Source organism: Mesoplodon bidens (assembly GCF_964165515.1).
Source record: "Mesoplodon bidens genome assembly, chromosome: 5".
NCBI lineage: Eukaryota > Metazoa > Chordata > Mammalia > Artiodactyla > Ziphiidae > Mesoplodon > Mesoplodon bidens.
The window spans coordinates 7,522,778-7,543,095 of NC_138161.1; the positions used below are offsets into that span (position 1 = coordinate 7,522,778).

The 20,318-nt window shown below is 42.3% G+C and overlaps 1 protein-coding gene across 8 annotated transcripts in view; it reads left to right on the forward strand.

Moving 5' to 3' along the window:
- The window catches only part of ERG (ETS transcription factor ERG), a 281,996-nt gene that overhangs the window by 243,464 nt on the left and 18,214 nt on the right, over window positions 1-20,318 (forward strand). For 6 of the 8 annotated variants that reach the window (XM_081234462.1, XM_081234461.1, XM_081234464.1 and 3 more), the window contains 3 exons: window positions 16,072-16,275; window positions 17,107-17,187; window positions 19,365-19,436. In XM_081234462.1, coding sequence (XP_081090588.1) covers window positions 16,072-16,275; window positions 17,107-17,187; window positions 19,365-19,436 — 357 coding nt within the window. The remainder of the gene's footprint in view (window positions 1-16,071; window positions 16,276-17,106; window positions 17,188-19,364; window positions 19,437-20,318) is intronic. The other 2 variants (XM_081234466.1, XM_081234468.1) reach the window with 2 other exon arrangements.

Genomic DNA, 20,318 nt, shown 5'->3' on the forward strand with positions numbered 1-20,318 from the left:
TCTATCATCTGTATATCTATCATTTATCTATATCTATCTTATCATTTATCTGTCTCTATCATTTATATCTATGTATCATACCTGTCTGTCTATCTATCTATCTATTTGGTGTGAATATCTGTATATCTAGGTCTACATCTCAGGGGGTTGGGCTGTTTCTTATATTCACAGTTGTAGATCAAAGTATCATTCAGTGAAATCAGTCTTAATAAGAGGGGCCCTAGACATGGGACCCAGTTAAATGGCTCTTTGTTGGCTCAGCTAAATTTGGAGGCTGACTGGGAAATGTTTCTCCCAACTATGATCAGAACCACTTGCATCAGTGTTCCCTGGGAGACTTAGGATTTAAAAATGCCCACCTCTATATTTTATGAATCCTGGTTTGGGGTTGAGGATTCTACATTGTTAACACATTCCTGTGTGATTTTCATGAATTATAAGGTTTGAGGTGCTCTAAGCTAGAGAGAAGACACTAAATACATTTTGCTTTCATACACCTTCATTATTTGAAATAAAGGCATCATTTAGAAAAGGAAGTTGCAAAAGAAAGAACTGTCCTAAAGCTTTTCCCTTCAGATGTGTTTTGGGGGCTGTCATTGGTTGGCACAATAAATTTGTAAAGGTCCTGCATCAAGGCACTCACAGGGAAATACAGGGCCATTTAAGCACAAAACACAGTGTGAGAGCTGAGGAAGAAGCCCCGCAGCTCCATTCATTTGTGGCAGCGCTGAGCTCCATTCAGACAGATCAGATCAAGCGCAGTACTCAGCCTTATACATTTTACTGTGTTCCCATCAGCAGCCGAGACAACTCGGGGACAACCCGGGAATCTGACTTCCAGGTGGTATTTCCAATTCTTCTTCACCAAGGCTGTGAACACAGATCGATGTTTAGAAAGCATGGGTCCCCATTGTACAGTGGAGCTACTATGTTCTAGAGAACGTAAGTTTTGTGATGTCTGATGAAGCCTCTGCAGCAGGGATGCTCTCCCTCCGTGCGCCGGGTGGCCTCCGGCAATCACTGTTATTTTTTTGGCCTTGACCATATGCTCAGCGATGTGCTAACTGACAGAGCTGGCAAAAAGGAAGGCACGATTTTCATCCACTTTTCTTCAGAGTTGCAGAATGCTGACCAAAATGCAACAGAGCCTCTGGTTTCAGCAGCTTACATCATTTTGAGAAGATTTTTCTTTTTCTTTACTTTTATTCCCTAAAATGGGTGCTAAGGCATGGGGCTTTTCAAACACTTCAATTTTTTTTTTTTTTTTTTTTTTTTTTTTTGGCGGTACGTGGGCCTCTCACTGTTGTGGTGTCTCCCGTGCGGAGCACAAGCTCCGGACGCGCAGGCTCAGCGGCCATGGCTCATGGGCCCAGCCGCTCCGCGGCATGTGGGATCTTCCTGGACCGGGGCACGAACCCATGTCTCCTGCATCGGCAGGCGGACTCTCAACCACTGCGCCACCAGGGAAGCCCAAACACTTCTATTTTTATTTTTATTTTCTAAATATCCACTTGGAGCACAAATGCTGATGGGAGTCAGAAGTCTCAGAGACAAAAAGTTGCCACATTCATCTTTTAACTGGCTCCCTGTCTGCATTCATTCATTCATACATTCATCCATCCATCCATCCATTCATTCATTCATTCATTTACTGAGCACTTAGAATATGCTAGTCACCAAGAATAAAAGCTCTTATGTGATTTAAAACCCCCTGTTCCTGGCCCCCAAACACACATGGCTAGAACTTCTTGTATTGCGTCTTCCTCAGGCCCTCCCTGCCGGGTAACTTCTACTCAATGCGTGAGGTATTTACTGAGTACTTGCTACTCTCACACCAGTCACAGAGGAAATGACCAAAGCCTGTGAGAAGCAGATAAGACCCAGCCACATGAAGTTAAGTAATTCGTGACAGCAGAGATATGATTAAGAGCTCAAATAAGTGATTCAGACAAATGTTTCAAAAGAGCTGAGGAACAAGATGACTATAAACATGACTAGTAAAGAAAAGCTTCCTTTGTTGCCTGATGACAAGATTTCTAAATCCCTTTGCAGCCTCCACCCTGTCCTGCCCTCCAGTCACATCATTCTACTCCTGTGCTGCGTTGTCACAAGTGTCCTCGCGCATGCTGTTCCCTCTGATGGAATGCCCTTCCTCTCTCTGCTAACAAGGCCTTCTCACTTTTCAAGGCATCTTTGAAATCCACCCTGTCTAGGAAGCCATCCTTGATCTGCTGGCACCTTCATTGCTTCTCTGCCAACGTCTTACCCATTCTTTCATCGCCACACTTTATTTGGTTTTCTACTATATTCTATAATGCATCTGTATACTGGACATAGCATTTAATTCCATGAAGGATTTGAGATGCCTTGTGAACTAAACTACTGATAATCCTATGAACCAAGCTACTGATCAGTTAGAAATTAGAGATCAGTACTAAGGCAATTACAAATATTAATGGAAAACCAAGGTCACATGAAGGAGGAATGCAGCCATTTGGGCCACAAGCTTGGCCAAGATGCTGTAGCTAAGCTTCCAGTATGGCTCTGAGCTTCCTGGGGGCCAGCGTGAAAAGAGCCATTTGGGGCTTCCCTGGTGGCGCAGTGGTTGAGAGTCCGCTTGCCGATGCAGGAGACATGGGTTCGTGCCCCAGTCCGGGAAGATCCCACATGCCGCGGAGTGGCTGGGCCCGTGAGCCATGGCCACTGAGCCTGTGCATCCGGAGCCTGTGCTCCACAACGGGAGGGGCCGCAACGGTGAGAGGCCCGTGTACCGCAAAAAAAAAAAAAAAAAAAAAAAAAACATTTGGGGAATTAAAGCCTGTTTTCAAAAAAGTTTCACAGGGAAGGCAATGTTTTTATTGGTGCAGAATCCTAAAAGCAGGATCCCTGGACTTTATGTTCGGGCTTCACTGAGGCTACAGTTGTGACCACCGTCCTGCCACAGTGGCAGTACCATGGAGTGCCAGCCTGCTTCTTGTGACGTCCTCCACAGACAGAGTGAGTTACATTAGCGAACAGCTTGGTGCAGACAGGGAACGTATGCCCAGTGTGGGTCTTTGCTGGTCTGGTTTCTTAGAAAGTCAGGATTTTGAGTTTTCAGAGTGGCAGAAGTCTCTCATCACCTGCACACGGTCCTTTCTACATAGGACATCTCCAAGCTGGGCTTGAAAGCAGACGAATAACAAGCAATAGAAGAATACACTCTCCAAGCAAGCCCAGATGACCAACATATTACTACGATTTAATCTTATGAGAGTTAGTTATTTATAAGCCTGCCTGTTCTATTAGATTGTGAGTTGGTGATTATGCCTTTTGCATATTCTTCACCACCAGACAAAGCAGCAAGCTCGTGGCCCGTGTGCAGAAGTCAGTAAACATGCATTTATTCGAGTGAATGGGAATCCAGCTTTAAGGTAGTGGGAGTCACAGAATCATAGGAGATGGATGTACAAGATTCTTGATGATCTTCGTTCAGCTTTGTATCAGTCAGGGTTCTTCACAGAAGCAGAACCAATCTTTCTCTCTCTGTGTCCCCCTCTCCCTGTCTGTGCTTTACTCAGTCTCACAATTCAAATGCTGGTATCTTCTGGAAACACCCTCACGGACACACCCAGAAATAATGTTTAACTAAATATCTAGGCATCCCATGATCTAGTCAAGTGGAAACATACAATTAACTATCATAAAACTCTTAAAACATGAGAAAATCGAGCCCTAGGGAGGTGAAACAACTTTTCCGAGGACACACGCGGAGATGGGTGAGACCAGAGCCAATTCCCAGGCCTGTGCTCATTTATACTTAAAGAACTTGTTGGTAAAGCTACACATTTCTTTTTTTTTTTTTAATGGAAGTATAGTTGATTTACAATATTGTGTTAGTTTCAGGTGTATAACACAGTGATTCAGTATTTTTGCAGATTATAGTCCCTGATAGGTTATTATAAGATAATGGGTATTATTCTCTGTGCTATACAGTCTATCCTTGTTGCTTATCTGTTTTATACATAAAAGTTTGTATCTGTTAATCCCACAGCCCTAATTTGTACCCCTCCTTCCCTTTCCCCTTTGGTAACCACACATTTGTTTTCTATAAACTATACATTTCTTTATTTTACTTTGTCATGCCTCTAAACACTTCCAAAGATCTCTCCCATTATGTCTGCATTATGGAATGTGTTTCTGTAAGCTTCTGCTTACAATTTTTTATGCTAAGTCAAGCAACTAAACAACCAAACCAACTAAAACTTAAATCCTAAAGTCAAAACTAATTATATTTTTAAACTATGAGCTGAATTGAGGAAACTGCCATTGGGTTATACGTGTGACTGAAATGATAAAGACAGAAATAGCAACAGTCACCATCTGTTGAGTGCACACTGTTGTCAGGCAGTTGGCCATGTTCTTTATTAAAAAGGGATCATCTCACTTGAATCCCACAACTATCCTATGGTCTAGGGACTATTTATTATTCTCACTTTACAGATAAAGAAACTAAAACTAGGGAAAATAAGTAGCCCAAGATGGCCTAGCCAGTGATGCAGAGAGCCAGAATTCTAACCCAGTTCTGTCTGAATCCATAGTCTGAGCTCTTATTCCTATCCTACATGATCAAAAATGTCCAGGAAGAACACAAGGTAATAGAATGATGGAATAAATTTGTTAAGTTGTTGTAGATTCTGAAATGGCCTTTTCAAAGGAGATGGAAGTAATAAGTCAAGGGATAAAGGAGATGTTCAAGATCATCTGTTGCTCAGCCCTTAACCTTTACATTTCCATGATGATAATGATTTCTCTGTTTTTCCTGAAAACCAAGAGAAGAATCGCATTGAAAATCACTTTGATTTGGCAAGAATGGCTGGGTGGATGTTAGTAAATGTAGAAAAAGAAATTAAGATAGATGATTCTGGTTTGGTTCATCCTGTACTTAAGATGCCCACGGGATATACAGAAGGCAGTTCAGTGGGCCCATGTAGAGCATAGGGTTAAAATTCTTTATCATGGGTCACTGCACGTGAATTCTAAACTGTGCCATTTTCTAGCTCTGGGAAGTCATTTAATCTTGCTGATCCTTAGTTTTTTTTGCCACTAAAATAAGGATGATAGTAATGCCTACCTCGTATGGTGCTGTATGGATTAAATAAGACATATGTGTGAAGTGCATAAACAGTGCTTGGGTTATAGTGATACCTCCAAAAATTGCAGCTCTTCTCTTCATATTTGGTCAGGCATTTGGGAGAAAGCCCTAGACTCAAGGGATAAGCACGTATTACGGGTTGAATTGTTCCCCCACAAAAAAATATGTCGATGTCCTAATTTCTGGTGCCTTGGAATGTGACCTGATTTGGAAATAGAGTATTTTCAGATTTGATCCAGTCAAGATGAGGTCACAAGGGTGGGCCTAATAAAAGCGACTGGTGTCCTTATCAAAAGGGGACATTTGGACCCAGACATCCATGGAGGGGAGATGATGTGAAGACACAGGGAGAAGGCCATGTAAAGATGGAGGCAGAGATTGGAAGGAGGCAACTGCAAGCTAAGGAACGCTGAGGATTGCCAGCCACCACCAGAATATGGAAGAGGAAAGGAAGAATTTTATCCAGAGTCCCAGAGGGAGCACAGCCCTCCTGACAGCTTGATTTCAGACTTCTAGCCTCCAGGACTATGAGGGACCACATTCCTGTTGTCTTAAGCCACTTAGTGTGTGGTCCTCTGTTAATGGCAACCCTTGGAAACCAATACAGCATGCGTATTGTAGTTGGAACATGAGAGCCTAGACGCCCAGGGATATCTATGAAGTGAGGAGAGTGGAAGACCGAGGACAAAACTCCAGGGACACCAACGTTTAAAGAGGGGCAAAGAAAGAAAACCCAAGCAGGGAGAGACCTTGAAATGGAACAAGTCACTCTATTTCTAAAACATGATGAGCATAAGCAGCGTGGTCACGGAATAACTAAGGGGAGGTAATGGGGGAACAAATAAAGAAAAACAAAATCCCCAAACTAGATAATCCACTCAAGAGGAGTGAAGAATGTCTCCATCCACTGAAATATTTTGGCATGTCAGAATTTCAAAGGTATCTTTAGGGCCCAGCAAAAATAATGTAGTCATGTATGTTTTGAATAAAATACATAATGGAATTGTTGATTCTCAGAGAGTTTAAAGTAGGCACTTTTTTTTTACAGTTTTTGTGCTGTAGGATATTGAACAATTCATATGTACAATTAACTTTTGACAATTGATTAATGAATGAAGTGGAGCATAGTGTGAGCTAGGTTGACAGCTGCATTGAAAATGGAAAAGTTTTAAAGTAAATGGGTAAAAAATATGCAGAGAAGACTCTTGGTTCTAGTAAAATATTGAACTTAAAAGGATCTCTTGTGGAGCTCCTGGAAATCATGCATAGAATCTAACGTCCTTTTAAATGCATAGCTGAACTGAGAAGAAAGTCGGTGAATTTCTTAGGGACTAAAAAAAAGGGGGGAACTGAGAACAGGGCAGCCCATTCTCATGTTGTCACCTGGTTGTCTTAGGCGACATGAATGGGGGTGGGGTTCCAATGTCTATAATACAGAGATTTGGGTTTTAAAGGTTAATTAGGGGCAGGAAATGAGATCTTGGTCCTGCACAAAGCAGGAGTTGGACCTAATCCTTCCCCTTACCCTATACACACATGCACACAACTGTGTGGTCCAACAATCCTGAGTCAGAAATTAACCATTGAAAAGTAGTTATGAGCTAGTGATATCCTTGGGCACCTGGCGGAAGTAAGTACAAAATCCTCCTGGAGAAGCTTGCCTTCAATCCAGGCTTTACAGAATTCCTACAAAGACCCACAGAAAATGATTCTGCAACCCCTAATTATGAAAACAGGAAGAAACAATCTACCAAGACCAAGATTCAGCAGAAACAACAGACAGCATGATTAAACCCTCAAGAATATTAGATAATTGAAGTAGGATAGAGAATATAAAGTGAATAGATTTAAAAGTGACTAGATACATAAAAGAAGGAACCAAAAAAGAGAGGAAGAAGATATTATGGAAAAGAATAGATAATCTTGAGGAAGAAACAATAGAATTCCTAGGAACACAAAACAGTATTCAAAATTCAGCGTCAAAAAATACCCAAAACTCAGTAGATGGATTAAACAGTTGATTTGAAAAAATCAAAGAGTGAATTAGAGAAGGGAGACTTGAGATTGTTTTCAGAGTACAGCACGTGACAAAGGGGTGGAAAATGAGGGAAAAAAGTCAGCAGTTGGGAAGGACTCATAGTAACGTCTTATGTAGATCTAGTAGAAGTTCCAGCAAGAGAAAATAAAGAGAATGGAAGAGATGAAATATTGAAAGAGATAAAAGCTAAGACTTTCCCGAAATTGATGGACAAAACCATTCTCCAAATACAGGAAACACCAGTCAGAGAAGGATAAATAAGAATTCATCTTCTCTAATTACATTATGGTAAGACTGAAGAACACCAAAGACAAAGTACTTTAGAGCCAGTACTAAAGAAAAAAGACAGACTCTCTGAAAATAATGACAGTTATGAGGACAGCAGACTTCTCAACAACAAAACAGGGCACAGAGGGCAGTAGAAGAAAATCTCCAGTGAGCTGGGAGAAACTGACAAAACTCTAGTTATCTTCTGGGCTCTTAACCTTTCTTTTTTTTTCCTGCCACAGACTCTAATAAGGTGGAAAAAAAATATTGGCCAACATTATCTTATAAGGATGAATGACTAGTGTTGAGGGTTCCTAAATTCCTTCCATTCTTTGGGAGAAGGACACTTGGTGATTAACTTTAGATTTTGTTTAAAGATTAACAAGCAGAGAAACAAAAAAGGAACAAAGAAAAATAGATCGATCCAATCAGGTATTTGGAAAGGAGAAATAAAGAACAGTCATAGCAATAATAGAAAGCATAAAGTGGTAGAAATCAGATATATCAGTAACAATAAATGTAAGTAGACCAAACTTGCCATTAAAGACAGAAAGTGATGAAGTAGGTTTTTAAAAAATATTCTAAAGTTAGTTATGTATATACTATTTACACAAACATCTAACACAGAGAAGGAATGACAGCAAATAGATGGGATAAGATATAGTAGTTAAATTTCAGTCAAAATAAAGCTGACAAGAATGGAAACAGAAAGCAGAAAACATTACGGGAGAAAATTGAGGGTTATCACATAATAAAAACAGTTTACATTTATGAAGAATATATAACAGTGATAAAGTTGTATATACCTAATAACATAGCCTCAAACTACATAAAGAACTGTACAGAGAAATAGACAAATCCACCTTAGTGAGAGATTTAAATTTGCCTTTCTCAGTCTTTCATAGATCAATGACATGAAAATTATGTATGCATTACTAATTTTGATCTAGTGGTTATTCATAGAAGCCTGCACTCAACAATTAGAAGATAAGCCTTCTTTTTAAGCATGGTCAATTTGCAGAAATTGGCCACCAAAGGAGTAACAACCAGTATTCAAAAAATCAGTATCTTATACCTCCTTCACTGGCCAAAGTGCCATAAAATTAGAAATCAGTAATTATCAAAACAGTAACTGAGCCCCATTCATAGTATGGAAATGAAACGGTTCAGAAGTAACCTTGATGTAGGCTCTTTACTTGAGCTCAGATTTCAATTTCTTGTGGAGTGAAGCTCAAATGTGAGCTAGTTCTCTTTATTAAGCTTCTTTATAAATGTAAAGTCTGTTCCGATGAGGAGGCAACATGCTAAATCTTATTTTTGCAGGCTTCTGAGTGTGTGGGACAGCAGACTGGCAGGCTCACCAAGGTCTGGTTTTATAAACAAAGACCTCATAGGATTTTGATATGATTCAGAAGTACATTTTATTTTTGTTGGTATTTTTTCATTACCAAGGGTGATTTTTCTTTCTGGAGGCCAGTATTTTACATTGATATTGTTCAAGAAAAATGACACTCAGAGCTTATATTATCACCAATTTGGTTCTTACTTAATCTTGCTTTTATTCATTCCTCTGGGGTGGGGTTGGGGGTCTCTGAAACAGGATGTTTGCCTACATGAGGTATTTTGTTTCAAGAAGGCACAGTATGTCTTCAGCAATGCAATATCCTTTTGCTTAATTTAAATATCTACTTAATATTTTCCTGGCAGCAGTGGAACTCTACTAGGGCAGAATCCAGTTTCAGGGAAATGTAAAAAAAATGTTCAACCCTAATCCCACCCACTGCTTGTCCCTCCTCCTCCTGCTTCCCCACCCAAACCCTAAACGGTGCAACTCTGCTTTGCTTTTTTTTTTTTTTTTTTGTGGTACGCGGGCCTCTCACTGCTGTGGCCTCTCCCGTTGCGGAGCACAGGCTCCGGACACACAGGCTCCGCGGCCATGGCTCACGGGCCCAGCCGCTCCGCGGCATGTGGGATCTTCCGGGATCGGGGCACGAACCCGTGTCCCCTGCATCGGCAGGCGGACTCTCAACCACTGCGCCACCAGGGAAGCCCCTGCTTTGCTTTTATTTATTGTTTTAATCCCAGTTTACTGAAATAGCATTTGTAAAACCTTTGGATATTAACTATGTAATCTAAGATACAAATAAGAAACTGCAGAGAGAGAGATGGCTTCCCTTTTCTTTTACCCTGTACCATGGGGGTTTACCATTTTGATGTCCACGAAATGTGGAGTGATGACACAGATGTTTTCAAAACAATTGGACCGGAGGGCTAAAAACAAAACAACTTATCTGTAGTGGCTCTTGATTCATCTCACAGAAGCACCTCCGAAAACTTCTTAAAATAAAGTGATAAATCAGACTTTTGTGTTTAGAGGAAGAGGCTGACCCTGTGATAATAGATTGTTTATTTCATTTTAGCAGAGTTTGCAATGCAAAATCCAGTGCGTGGATGCATTATTGCTCTGTAATGTGTTATTGTTGGCAAAGTGCTTTCACATATGTTATCTCATTTACTTTTCTCTTCCCCTAACATTTCACTTAATTACCCACAGAAAAAAGAAAACAAATTCTAGAGAGGTTAACTTTTATATCTAAAGAACGGTTGAATCAGAGCCCAAAATGGGTATTCTGGCTCCCAATAAAGCCTTTTATTTGATCCCCAACTTTGCTGTGCTTGATGTAACTTAAGACATTCTTTGATTCCTCAGACATTTTCAATGACTCTGAAATTCCTAGATCATAAAGTCTAGCCTTCTTAGCAAGATCCTCAAGGCTCTCCTTGATGTGTCTCCAACTTTCATTTCCATCCTCCTATGTCTCTGTGCTCCCTCTTAAACCCTCCACTCCAGCCACACCAAACTTCTCACATGTCCCTCAAAACCATCAGATATTTCATGCCTCTGTGGGTGTGAAGCTGGGCTCAAGCTGTTCCCCTAAACTAAAGGTCTTCTCTGCTCTTGTCACCTGTTTCTGTCAAAATCCTTTTCATTAATGCAGGCTCAAGCCAAACCCTTCTAGTGAAGCCTTTCCCTTTTTTCCTTGTTGGGATCAGTTGCTACTTCTCTGTACTCCCGTCCTGCTTGGATGACACAGATTTCATTCTGCTCTGTGGGTTGTCTTCATGGCTGCCTACCTCGGTAGATTCTCAGCATCTTTGTCTTGGCCAGTTCTGAATCCCTCAAGTACTTGTGTATATTGTAAATGCTCCATAACTCAGTTGAATTCAGCTTAGTTATTATCCTATGGGTCCTTGGAGTCTACACATTGTTTTATAAATGCCCATCAACAGATGAATGGATAAAGAAGATGTGGTACATATATACAATGGAATATTACTCAGCCATAAAAAGAAATGAAATAATGCCATTTGCAGCAACATGGATGCAACTAGAGATTATCATATGAAGTGAAGTAAGTCAGAAAGAGAAAGACAAATACCATATGATACCCTTTATACGTGGGATCTAAAATAGGACATAAATGAACTTATCTGCGAAAAAGAAACAGACTCACGGACATGGAGAACAGACTTGCGGTTGCCAAGGGGGAGGGAGATAGGGGAAGGACGTATTAGGAGTTTGGGATTAGCAGATGCAAACTAGTGTATATAAAATAGATAACCAGTAAGGTCCTACTGTATAGCACAGGGAACTGTATTCAATGTCCCGTGACAAACCATAATGGAAAAGAATATGAAAAAGAATGTATATATATGTATAACTGAATCACTGTGTTGTACAGCAGAAATTAACACAACATTGTAAATCAACTATACTTCAATTAAAAAAAATAATAAAATGAACGAAAACCCACAAAAATCCAGGCTTAGTCGTGAGGTTAGGTGGCAGGTTCTGAGCTGCATCACTACCTGGGGCAGAGGGTGTGGGATGCCACCCCTGAACAGAGGCAAAGTTGACCCTTGGTTGGCGCTCATTCTGTTGCCCCCTCCCCTTTCGCCTTCACATGCACAGTTGAGGAAAGACATAAGGCCTCTTGAATCTTGTGGGACCGCGTGAGCTCCCTTCTGTTATGGTGGGTGGGCCAGAAGCAAGAAAACTTTGCTGACCTGGAATGGGCCATGGAGGAGACCTGCAAGCTTCTACTGGGCGCTCTGTGGAGTTGAGGAGTGAGCTGGGACCCCACACACTGACCTGAACCCTAAACAACACTGTCTACAGTGGCACCATCCATGCCTGGCCCAGGGAGTTTGTGGGGAGCCCAGGGTGGGCTCTGCCATCAGGGCAGGGACAGGGCCTCCTGTCTTGTTATCAGTTCCCTGCCCAGAGATTCACGATAAGTGCTTATACCTCAAGAGCGTAGAGGACAGACACCCAAAGTGGGTAGTGAGTGTAGGTGAGGATGCAAGCAGGGGCGAGTCCTCAAGCAGTGGGTGGTGTGCGGGCGCAGGCAGGGGGTGTGGGTTCAGGAGATGGCAGCTGGATGTGTGTAGGATGAAGGGGTTGGGGAAGGCCTGGGGATGATACCTATGAAGATGGTGGGCCCCGAAACCTAAGAGTCACGTGCTTTAGGCTGAAGAGTTTGGACTTGCCCCTTGCAGACTGTTCTCTTTGCACCTGTAGGGTAGGTCCAGGGTAATGGCGCCCCGTGGACAGGTTGGAAAGGAACATCTCATTTACTCTTATCAAGTGGCCATATTTTGTTTTTAATATTCTTTGCTTATAAATGTATAGGGCAGAGATCAAATTCCAAAAGGATACAGGAGTAACCTGACTTTGTATAATTTTATTCTTTTCAAATGAAGGAATTTCCATTAACAAACTGTATAAGAAAGTAACATTAAAATATTATACTCTTGAAAGTTTTATAAAAATACTTTAACAAATATATATATTATATATATATAATCCTTTATAAAACCTTGTTTTGATTCATAGAGAATACTTTTTTTATAAAAAACTTTTTAACCCAAGTATTATATGTGTACTGTAGGAAAGAGAGAAGATAAAGTTTAGTGAAAAGAAAACTTTTAAATCTCTACTGCCTTTTTTTCAGAGACAATAGTTGCCATTTTACTGCATACCTCTCCAGAATTCTTTCCGTGGATATGTTTATATTTCTTCGCAAAATATAATTATTCTACCATAATGTTTCAAACATTTAAATTTAATCTATTTTGAACAGTTTTCATATCAATAACTACATTCAGCAGTGTAATTTTTAGTTTCTAAATATCACAGGACTGTTCCTAAATGTACAACAACTTAACTAGTTCTCTTTCTGTGGGACATTTAGGGTGTTTCCAGTGTTTTGCTATTATAAACAACACTACAAAGAATATCCTTGAAAATAAATCATTGCGCACTTCCTCTATGATTTCCTAAGGATAAATTTCTAGAAGTGGAATTTTTAGTTTAGAGGCTATACACACAGTTTTTTTAAAGGCATTTGAAATGTATTGCAGAAATGTTCATTGGAAAGGTTGTAGCAATTTACGCTCACGCCAGCAGTACAAGAGAATGGCCATTTGACCAATCCAAAGTGAGAATTTAGGGATTATAACAGGGCAGGTCAAGGAGGAACTGGTCTCTGGGGTCTTGCATGTGATTCCCTTAAACGAAAATTGAATAAGCCATTACAGCCTTGGGCTTAGCTAGGGAAACCAATTAACAGGCACACCAAGGGATGCTGGAGAGATCGGACTTCTTTTTTGGGCTATCTTCCTAAGGCGTCATTTGACCATTTTAACATGAACCCAGGAACTTTCAGGAAGATGTTTATGTATCATTTTTAGAATATCTGTTTCCACCATTAGGAGAAGAAAATGCCTTCCTAGAATGAACTGATTTCTAGGAAGTAGTTATACCAAAACATAGTCCTTCCAGTTTGTTAAAGGCAAAACAAAACAAAAAGAAGAGTTTGGCTAATACCTAGTGGTGGAATTTATAGGAAATGGCTTGGGGACCCCTGTGGAAGGGAGAGTCTTCTCTCCGAGAGGGCCGTTTAACTGTCCTCTGCACAGAACCAAGGAAAGAGGACTTGAATTCAGGGCATCCTAAGACCAGTATATGATCTGTTCCTGAATAATGAGGGGTCATGACATACCATGAGAAAAAGGAAAAAAAGGACTTTCTATGGAAACATTCTGGAGTTTAGAACATTTTATCCCTGAAAGCAGAATGCTGACCCAATGGCAAAGAGCCATCTGAACTTCAGTGACTTGGACAGAGTTAACATTCCCGATACACATTCGGTTTTCACAGGCTAACAAAATGTTTCCATGTGTTTGGATTACAAAGGAATATGCACAGCTTTCTGTCAACACTGCCATTTGAGCTTTTGTAGATGTTCTGCGCTTTGTAGCAGAACCAGAGTTCTTAGTTTATAGCTTCTACACATCGGCCCTATGACCAGCAATTCTACATCTAGGTACTCACCTAGGCCAGCACTTTCTCAAGCTTAACGTGCACACAGATCAGCTGAGAATCCTATGAAAATATAGACTCTGATTCAGCAGGCCTGTGGCAGCACCTGGGATTCTGCATTTCTCATTAGGTCCCAAGGAATGCCAAGGCTGCTAGATCCCACGACCACAGTCTGAGTAGTGAAGCCCCAGGGTAGATGGTCTGAACCACTTTAGAATTACCTGGGCAACTTTTAACAACCCTGATGCCCAGGCTGCCCTCCAGCAGAATTAACTCAGAATCTTTGTGGGTGAGACCAGGCATCAGCAGTTTTTTATCTCCCCATGATTCTAATGTGGAACCCAGGCTGTGGACCAATGCAGATGGCTTCACATGTGGGTGGGGAGGGAGACACAGGGGTCTTCATTGATAAGTAAATTGGGTATATTTGTGCGGGGTTGGGGATATCCGAGAGTGGCTTAAATGATGAAATATACGTCCATGGATTGACTTGGACACATCTTGAAAATACAGCGCCGAACACCAAAAGCAAATCAGATACCCTTTACGTTAGCTTAAAGGCACACAATAATATATATACACAATAATATATATACAGTGGATATGGTAAAAGTATTCAGATATGTATAGGGATGATGCATGTATCATTTCAGGATAGTGGTTCCTCCTGGAGTGTCCAGGAGGGGAATGGGTTAGGGATGGATTCTATTGGGGTTGAAAGAATTTCTTTCTATTAAAAAAGATGTGAAAAAGTAGGGTATGAACAAAAGAAGGGAGGGAGGTGGAGGCAGAAAGAGGGTAAGAAAGAAAAAGGAAGGAAAGAAGGAAGGATGGGAGGGAGGGAGAAAGGGAGGAGAATTCTGGTGACCGTGACTGTCTGGCTCTTTCTCACTGTTACTTCCACTGACTCTGGAAACCGAAAATGTATCCCAACAGCACGTCGCATGTCCATTCTTGAGCAGCCTGAAACATTAGTAAGACCAGACAAGCTTCTAAAACTATTAGCTAAAAAGCAATTCCAAAGGGTGATGTATTCCCACAGCAGATATTTTCACTCACGATGATCTGAGTATCGTGGCACGCCTGCCCTCTACAAGCCTGTCCAGAGGACCCAGACCAAGGTTTTCATTTCACACTGGAAACAGACACAGGAGAAGCAGCCTCTGGAGGCTGCAGTGTCGAGAGACCCTGGGATCAGGACTCTGGGCTCCTGGTCCTTTGCCCAGGTGTCTCTCTGTGCTCAGGGACCCCAGGGAGGAGCCCCGTCTGCTGGCGAGGCGCCCTGGGCACCCCTCCACCCAGGCTGTTTGTGTCTGAGGTGGTCCCAACTTGTGTTTCCGTTGGGGATCACCTGCTCCTTTTCCCCCAGAGACTCGCTCTCCTGGTCATACAGGGGTCCCCTCCCATATGTAGCAGCAGAGCGTGATGACACTGCCTGCATCCTGTGGGGCGTTTGTGCCCCAGCTGTGGAATGTGAAAGCCCCCCAGCCAGCTTGCCCCCTGCAGGTGTGAGTTAGTTGCAAAACCAAGTTCTCTGCAGGAAAAGCGTGTCACTGACGGCTCTCTCTTAGAAACACTAACTCCTGGGAAGTGCTAGGGTTCTGGTTGACCGACACATCACCTCCAATTCTGTGGTCAGTATTTTTCAGTATTTCAGACAAATACCGTATGGAAATTTTTTTTTTTTTGGTAATCTGTAATTAACATCTTCCTGATATGTGTTGCTCTTATTTCATATAAAGATAGCAGTAGTTTTCTGAGGAAAAAAGTTTTCATTTATTTGTATTCATTTTTTCCCATTTTTTTTAAAATTGAAGTATAGTTGATTTACAATGTTGTGTTAGTTTCAGGTATACTGCAAAGTGATTCATATATATATACACACATACACATATTTTTATATGAATAAATGAATAAATAAAAATGAAAAGAAACTAATAAAAAGAAAATCCCATCCCTACAGGAAACTTTAGATTATATGAGCAACAAAAGGGCAGGTGGTGTGAATAATCCTAAACTTCCAGAACAATTCACTTTAAAGACAGTGGTCTCTGACTGTGAGTCAGTTGGTCTTCCTCAGACATTCTCCTCGGACTGGTCCCTGAGCCTGTTGAGGCTGTGCTTCTGGAAGAGTGGGAGGGGATGCTCTGGAAAGCTCTGGCTGGTGGGAGATCCCACCTGGGATATGGCTCTGCCCCAGAAATTTGTCTTCAGGCGTTGACCAAGTACGCTTCCATCCCCTTTCAGATCCTATGCTATGGAGCACGGACCATGTCCGGCAGTGGCTGGAGTGGGCAGTGAAAGAATATGGCCTTCCGGACGTCGACATCTTATTGTTCCAGAATATTGACGGGAAGGAGCTGTGCAAGATGACCAAAGACGACTTCCAGAGGCTCACCCCGAGCTACAACGCTGACATCCTTCTATCGCATCTCCACTACCTCAGAGAGAGTAAGGCGGTCCCCGCTCCCACACAGAGCACTGGGGAGAGGTCCTTGTTCACGTAAGATGCGAGGGTTCAGCCCAGTTGCCGACAGCATCTTGCTGCCCTCACCCGATTCCCATTAGTATCTGAGAGAACGCTTATAAGTGATGACTTAGGTGATTGCGTAGTGAGAAGTAGTCAGCACGTTTACCAGAAGTGGCAAAGTCAACTAGCATTCAGCTGCCTCCTCCAGGGTCCCCCAACCAAGAAGATCACATGCCAAAGGGAAACAGAGCTTTATCGGGTCACACATTATTTCACCTCCATGATGCCCAAATAGAAATAGAAACATTACGGAAAGGCTCCTACTTGATGGGAATTGTGGAGTTGATCTTCCCTCAAGCCAAACCAAGCTGCCCTTGGTATCCCACTGGAACACACAATGAGGAACATTTTCACTTGGTATCTTGAGATGTGGCTTAGCCTGTCACAATGGGAATGGCGTCTTGGCAATGAGAGGCATGAATCCACAGAGTCTGCTGCATGCTTTAATATTTCAAATGTCAAGCATGATCAGAAGGAGATAGTGCAACAGTGGGTGGTGTGAACTCTTTGGTGTAAATGCTTTGCTTGGCATCCCAACCACTTCTTCCCTGAACTCAATATGGATCCCCATCTAGGTTTTAACATGCTAACCAGTAGCAGGGCCATGGAGAGATTTCCAAGCAGCCCATGATAACAGGGTGGGGAGTGGGGTGAATGTTTTCCTTCTTTTTCTTCTTTTTTTTTTTTTTTCAAGGAAGGTAATTCTCTCTCTCTTTTTTCATTTGGATGTTGCTTTTTGTTTTGTTTTGTAGCACCTCTTCCACATTTGACTTCAGATGATGTTGATAAAGCCTTACAAAACTCTCCACGGTTAATGCATGCTAGAAACACAGGTAATGCTGGCCCCGCCCCTTCCCCCAGGACAAGTGTAGGGTTTTGTTAACAGGTTGCATGCTTTCCAGGTAGAACGTGGGACAGTCAGTGCGTCAGGAAAGCAGAAGTCAGAGGTGGATGGTTGAGGGGTCCTTGGTAGGTTGAGGCTCTGTGTTGGCGGTACCACAGCCTCAAGGCAGGAGGCACTCTTTGGTCTCTGAACACTCCCCCGCTTCCCTTGCCAGCCAAAGGATTTCTTTCAACCAGGAGATGTGCAGAATTAGCCTTCAGCCGTAGCCTTAGCTCACATTTGCTGGATTACAGTTTGCTGCTATTAGTCCTCAGATACGCCCTGTGCTGACTGTAGAAACTAAAAGCATGTTCCATATAAAGGGGCCCTTAGCATGCTCCTTTTTTCTTTTTTTTCCTTTAAAAATTTTTATTCTAAAGGAATGTTTACTAGGACAAGCAGGAGTTTTACTTTTCCCTTTTCGGTAAAGTTTTAGGCCATTCAACTTGACTTGAATCTTCTTGCACAGTCTTTGTACATTTGCAAAAGGCAGTAGGAGGGAATGTCGGTTACTTTTGGGGATCTTTTGCTGTGAGGGAAACTGTGTTAAGACTTTGGAAGATTTGAAATTAGTGACTAACTAAATACCTGCTCTTCTGTGTCTAACCATTGATTCTACATTTTATTTATTTATCTATTTTATTTTATTTTTTTGCCTGAGCCTGATAGAGTTTAACGTGATGCTTTTTCCTGGCTAACCCTCCTCCCTCCCCTCCTAGTAAAGGCTGAGAGTAGAGGCTGGGCTTTCTGTGGATGAATGTGGTCCTGGTCACACCCATTTCCTCCCTGGTGATGGAGACACTTACAGAAGCATGGCCGCAGGCTGCTCACCCCACTGTTATCAGCCTGCAGGGACCCTCTGCCACCACCAGGCTAGGGAGAAAACCATCTAGTGTTGGAAAGACTTAAGTAACCCCTCATAGGCCTGCCAGCCAATTCATGATCAGCCGTCACATAGGAATACAGCTATTTTCCAAGCACTTGCCATGTTGTTTTTAAATGTATGATGTGAGTGAGTCCAGGCTTGAGTATTACAAAGGGATTTGCTACTTGATTTCCAGTAGCCGGAGTGTTGTGCTTTTAATCTGAAATTTAAAAAGAAATGGCTTTGAGGGGCTTCCCTGGTGGCGCAGTGGTTGAGAGTCCGCCTGCCGATGCAGGGGACGCGGGTTCGTGCCCCGGTCCGGGAAGATCCCACATGCCGTGGAGCGGCTGGGCCCGTGAGCCATGGCCGCTGAGCCTGCGCGTCCGGAGCCTGTGCTCCGCAATGGGAGAGGCCACAACAGTGAGAGGCCCGCGTACCGCAAAAAAAAAAAAAAAAAAAAAAAAAATGGCTTTGAGTCAATAATACACTTTTTCAATGTAGGTTACACAATCAGCCTATTAATGACCTTGTGGCCAGAAATAGCAAGCACCTTAGACAAAGTAATTCCCCTCCCTTAGGAAATGCCTTGGAGATACACACACTTTCTGATAATTTCTTAGTCATTTAAAAAATTTTTAGCAGAGGATGAAAGTGTCAGGAAAGCTCTGACTTCATTATTTTTGCTATTGCTAAACATAGAAGCAATTGCAAAGCAGGACAACAAATTCCAAACGGACTGACCTGTGAAAAGAGAATTATTTCCACTAACAATTTGAGAATTGATTGAGAGAAAGGGAAGATGTGCATCTGAACAGAGATACGGATTAATTTTTAAAAAGATCCATATATTCTTTGGCAAAATATTTATCATTCTTTGGTGCTACTTTCCAAGGGCTCTGTAAAACGTTTTATGGGTTTTACACAATTTGAAAATTAAAACATCCACCATAGAATTGTTTAATAAAATGAGCTTGCAGGGGGATGGGCAGCCTGACAGATGGGCTTCAGGAGGAAGCTGTAAAATCAAAACACAAGACGCCTTATGCCAAGTGGGGCACAGAGAGAGTCACATCTCTTCCACCTTCAGCATCTGTTTCCGACCTGTGTGCTAGTCCCTTCTCCCGAAATCTGGTGTGGCAGGTTCTAGTAGGCCACCTCCCTTGGTTGTCACGGGGCAAAGTAGATTAGGTGCTGTTGCTGAGATCAGATCAACAACCACAGCAAAAGACCTTCACATGTTTTGTCTTTCCTTTTGTCTGCAGGGGGTGCAGCTTTTATTTTCCCAAATACTTCAGTATATCCTGAAGCTACGCAAAGAATTACAACTAGGCCAGGTACGAAAACACCCCTGTGTAATCTCTTTATTGAGAGACATCCCAGGATGTCCTGTGAGATCCGTGACCTACGTCACGAGACACAAAGACAGCTGATCTTGGATCGGACCTCTAAACAGTCTTATTCTGCCTCTGTGGATCTGGCGCCTAGAATCAGACCGTTCCATCCAGAGATCACGCGAACAGTCCCTGAACTGCGGGATTATAAGCAGGTCAGACCCTTCACTAGCTGCTGTCAAAGACAGATGGGCCAAGAAGGCATCCTGGATGCCTGGCGATAAGGAATCCATCCGGTTTCGAGTTTACAGAAGGACATAAGTGTAATCTATCCGTCCTCAAGGCACAGCACAGAGCAGGAGGCATTCCCCTAACACTAGTGGCTGGTTCCCAGCTGTCACGAGAGCCAGTCTTTCAGAGCAGAAGCATGTAATCATATTTACACCTGAGTCTTACTTTATGTCTTTCCCGATGATTTAATTAGGTTATTAATTTACACGTCATTCATGAAAAGAATCACTATTTATCAGGTGTCTATTAGTGCCAAGCACGATGTTAGATTCTGGGAATCTAAAGATGAACCAGACTTTAGAAAGCTTTCTGCCTTCAGAAAGCTGGCCTGTTCATTCCACAGTTGCCCGTGCAGCCTCCTGAGTGCCAGCCACGGGACTGCAGCAGAGAACAAGCCCACAGGCACACAGCCTAAAGCTCTAGATGTTTCTAGATGTAAAGCCACCTAGAGCCAGAAACAGACTCACACACATATACATTTAACCTTACGGGCTAGGTACCTAGAGCTGGAGAGACAGATATGGATGTTTCACCTAAAGCACTGATTTTGTAGTAGAGGCAACACCTCTTAACAGAAGCTGTGGGAACAGGAAG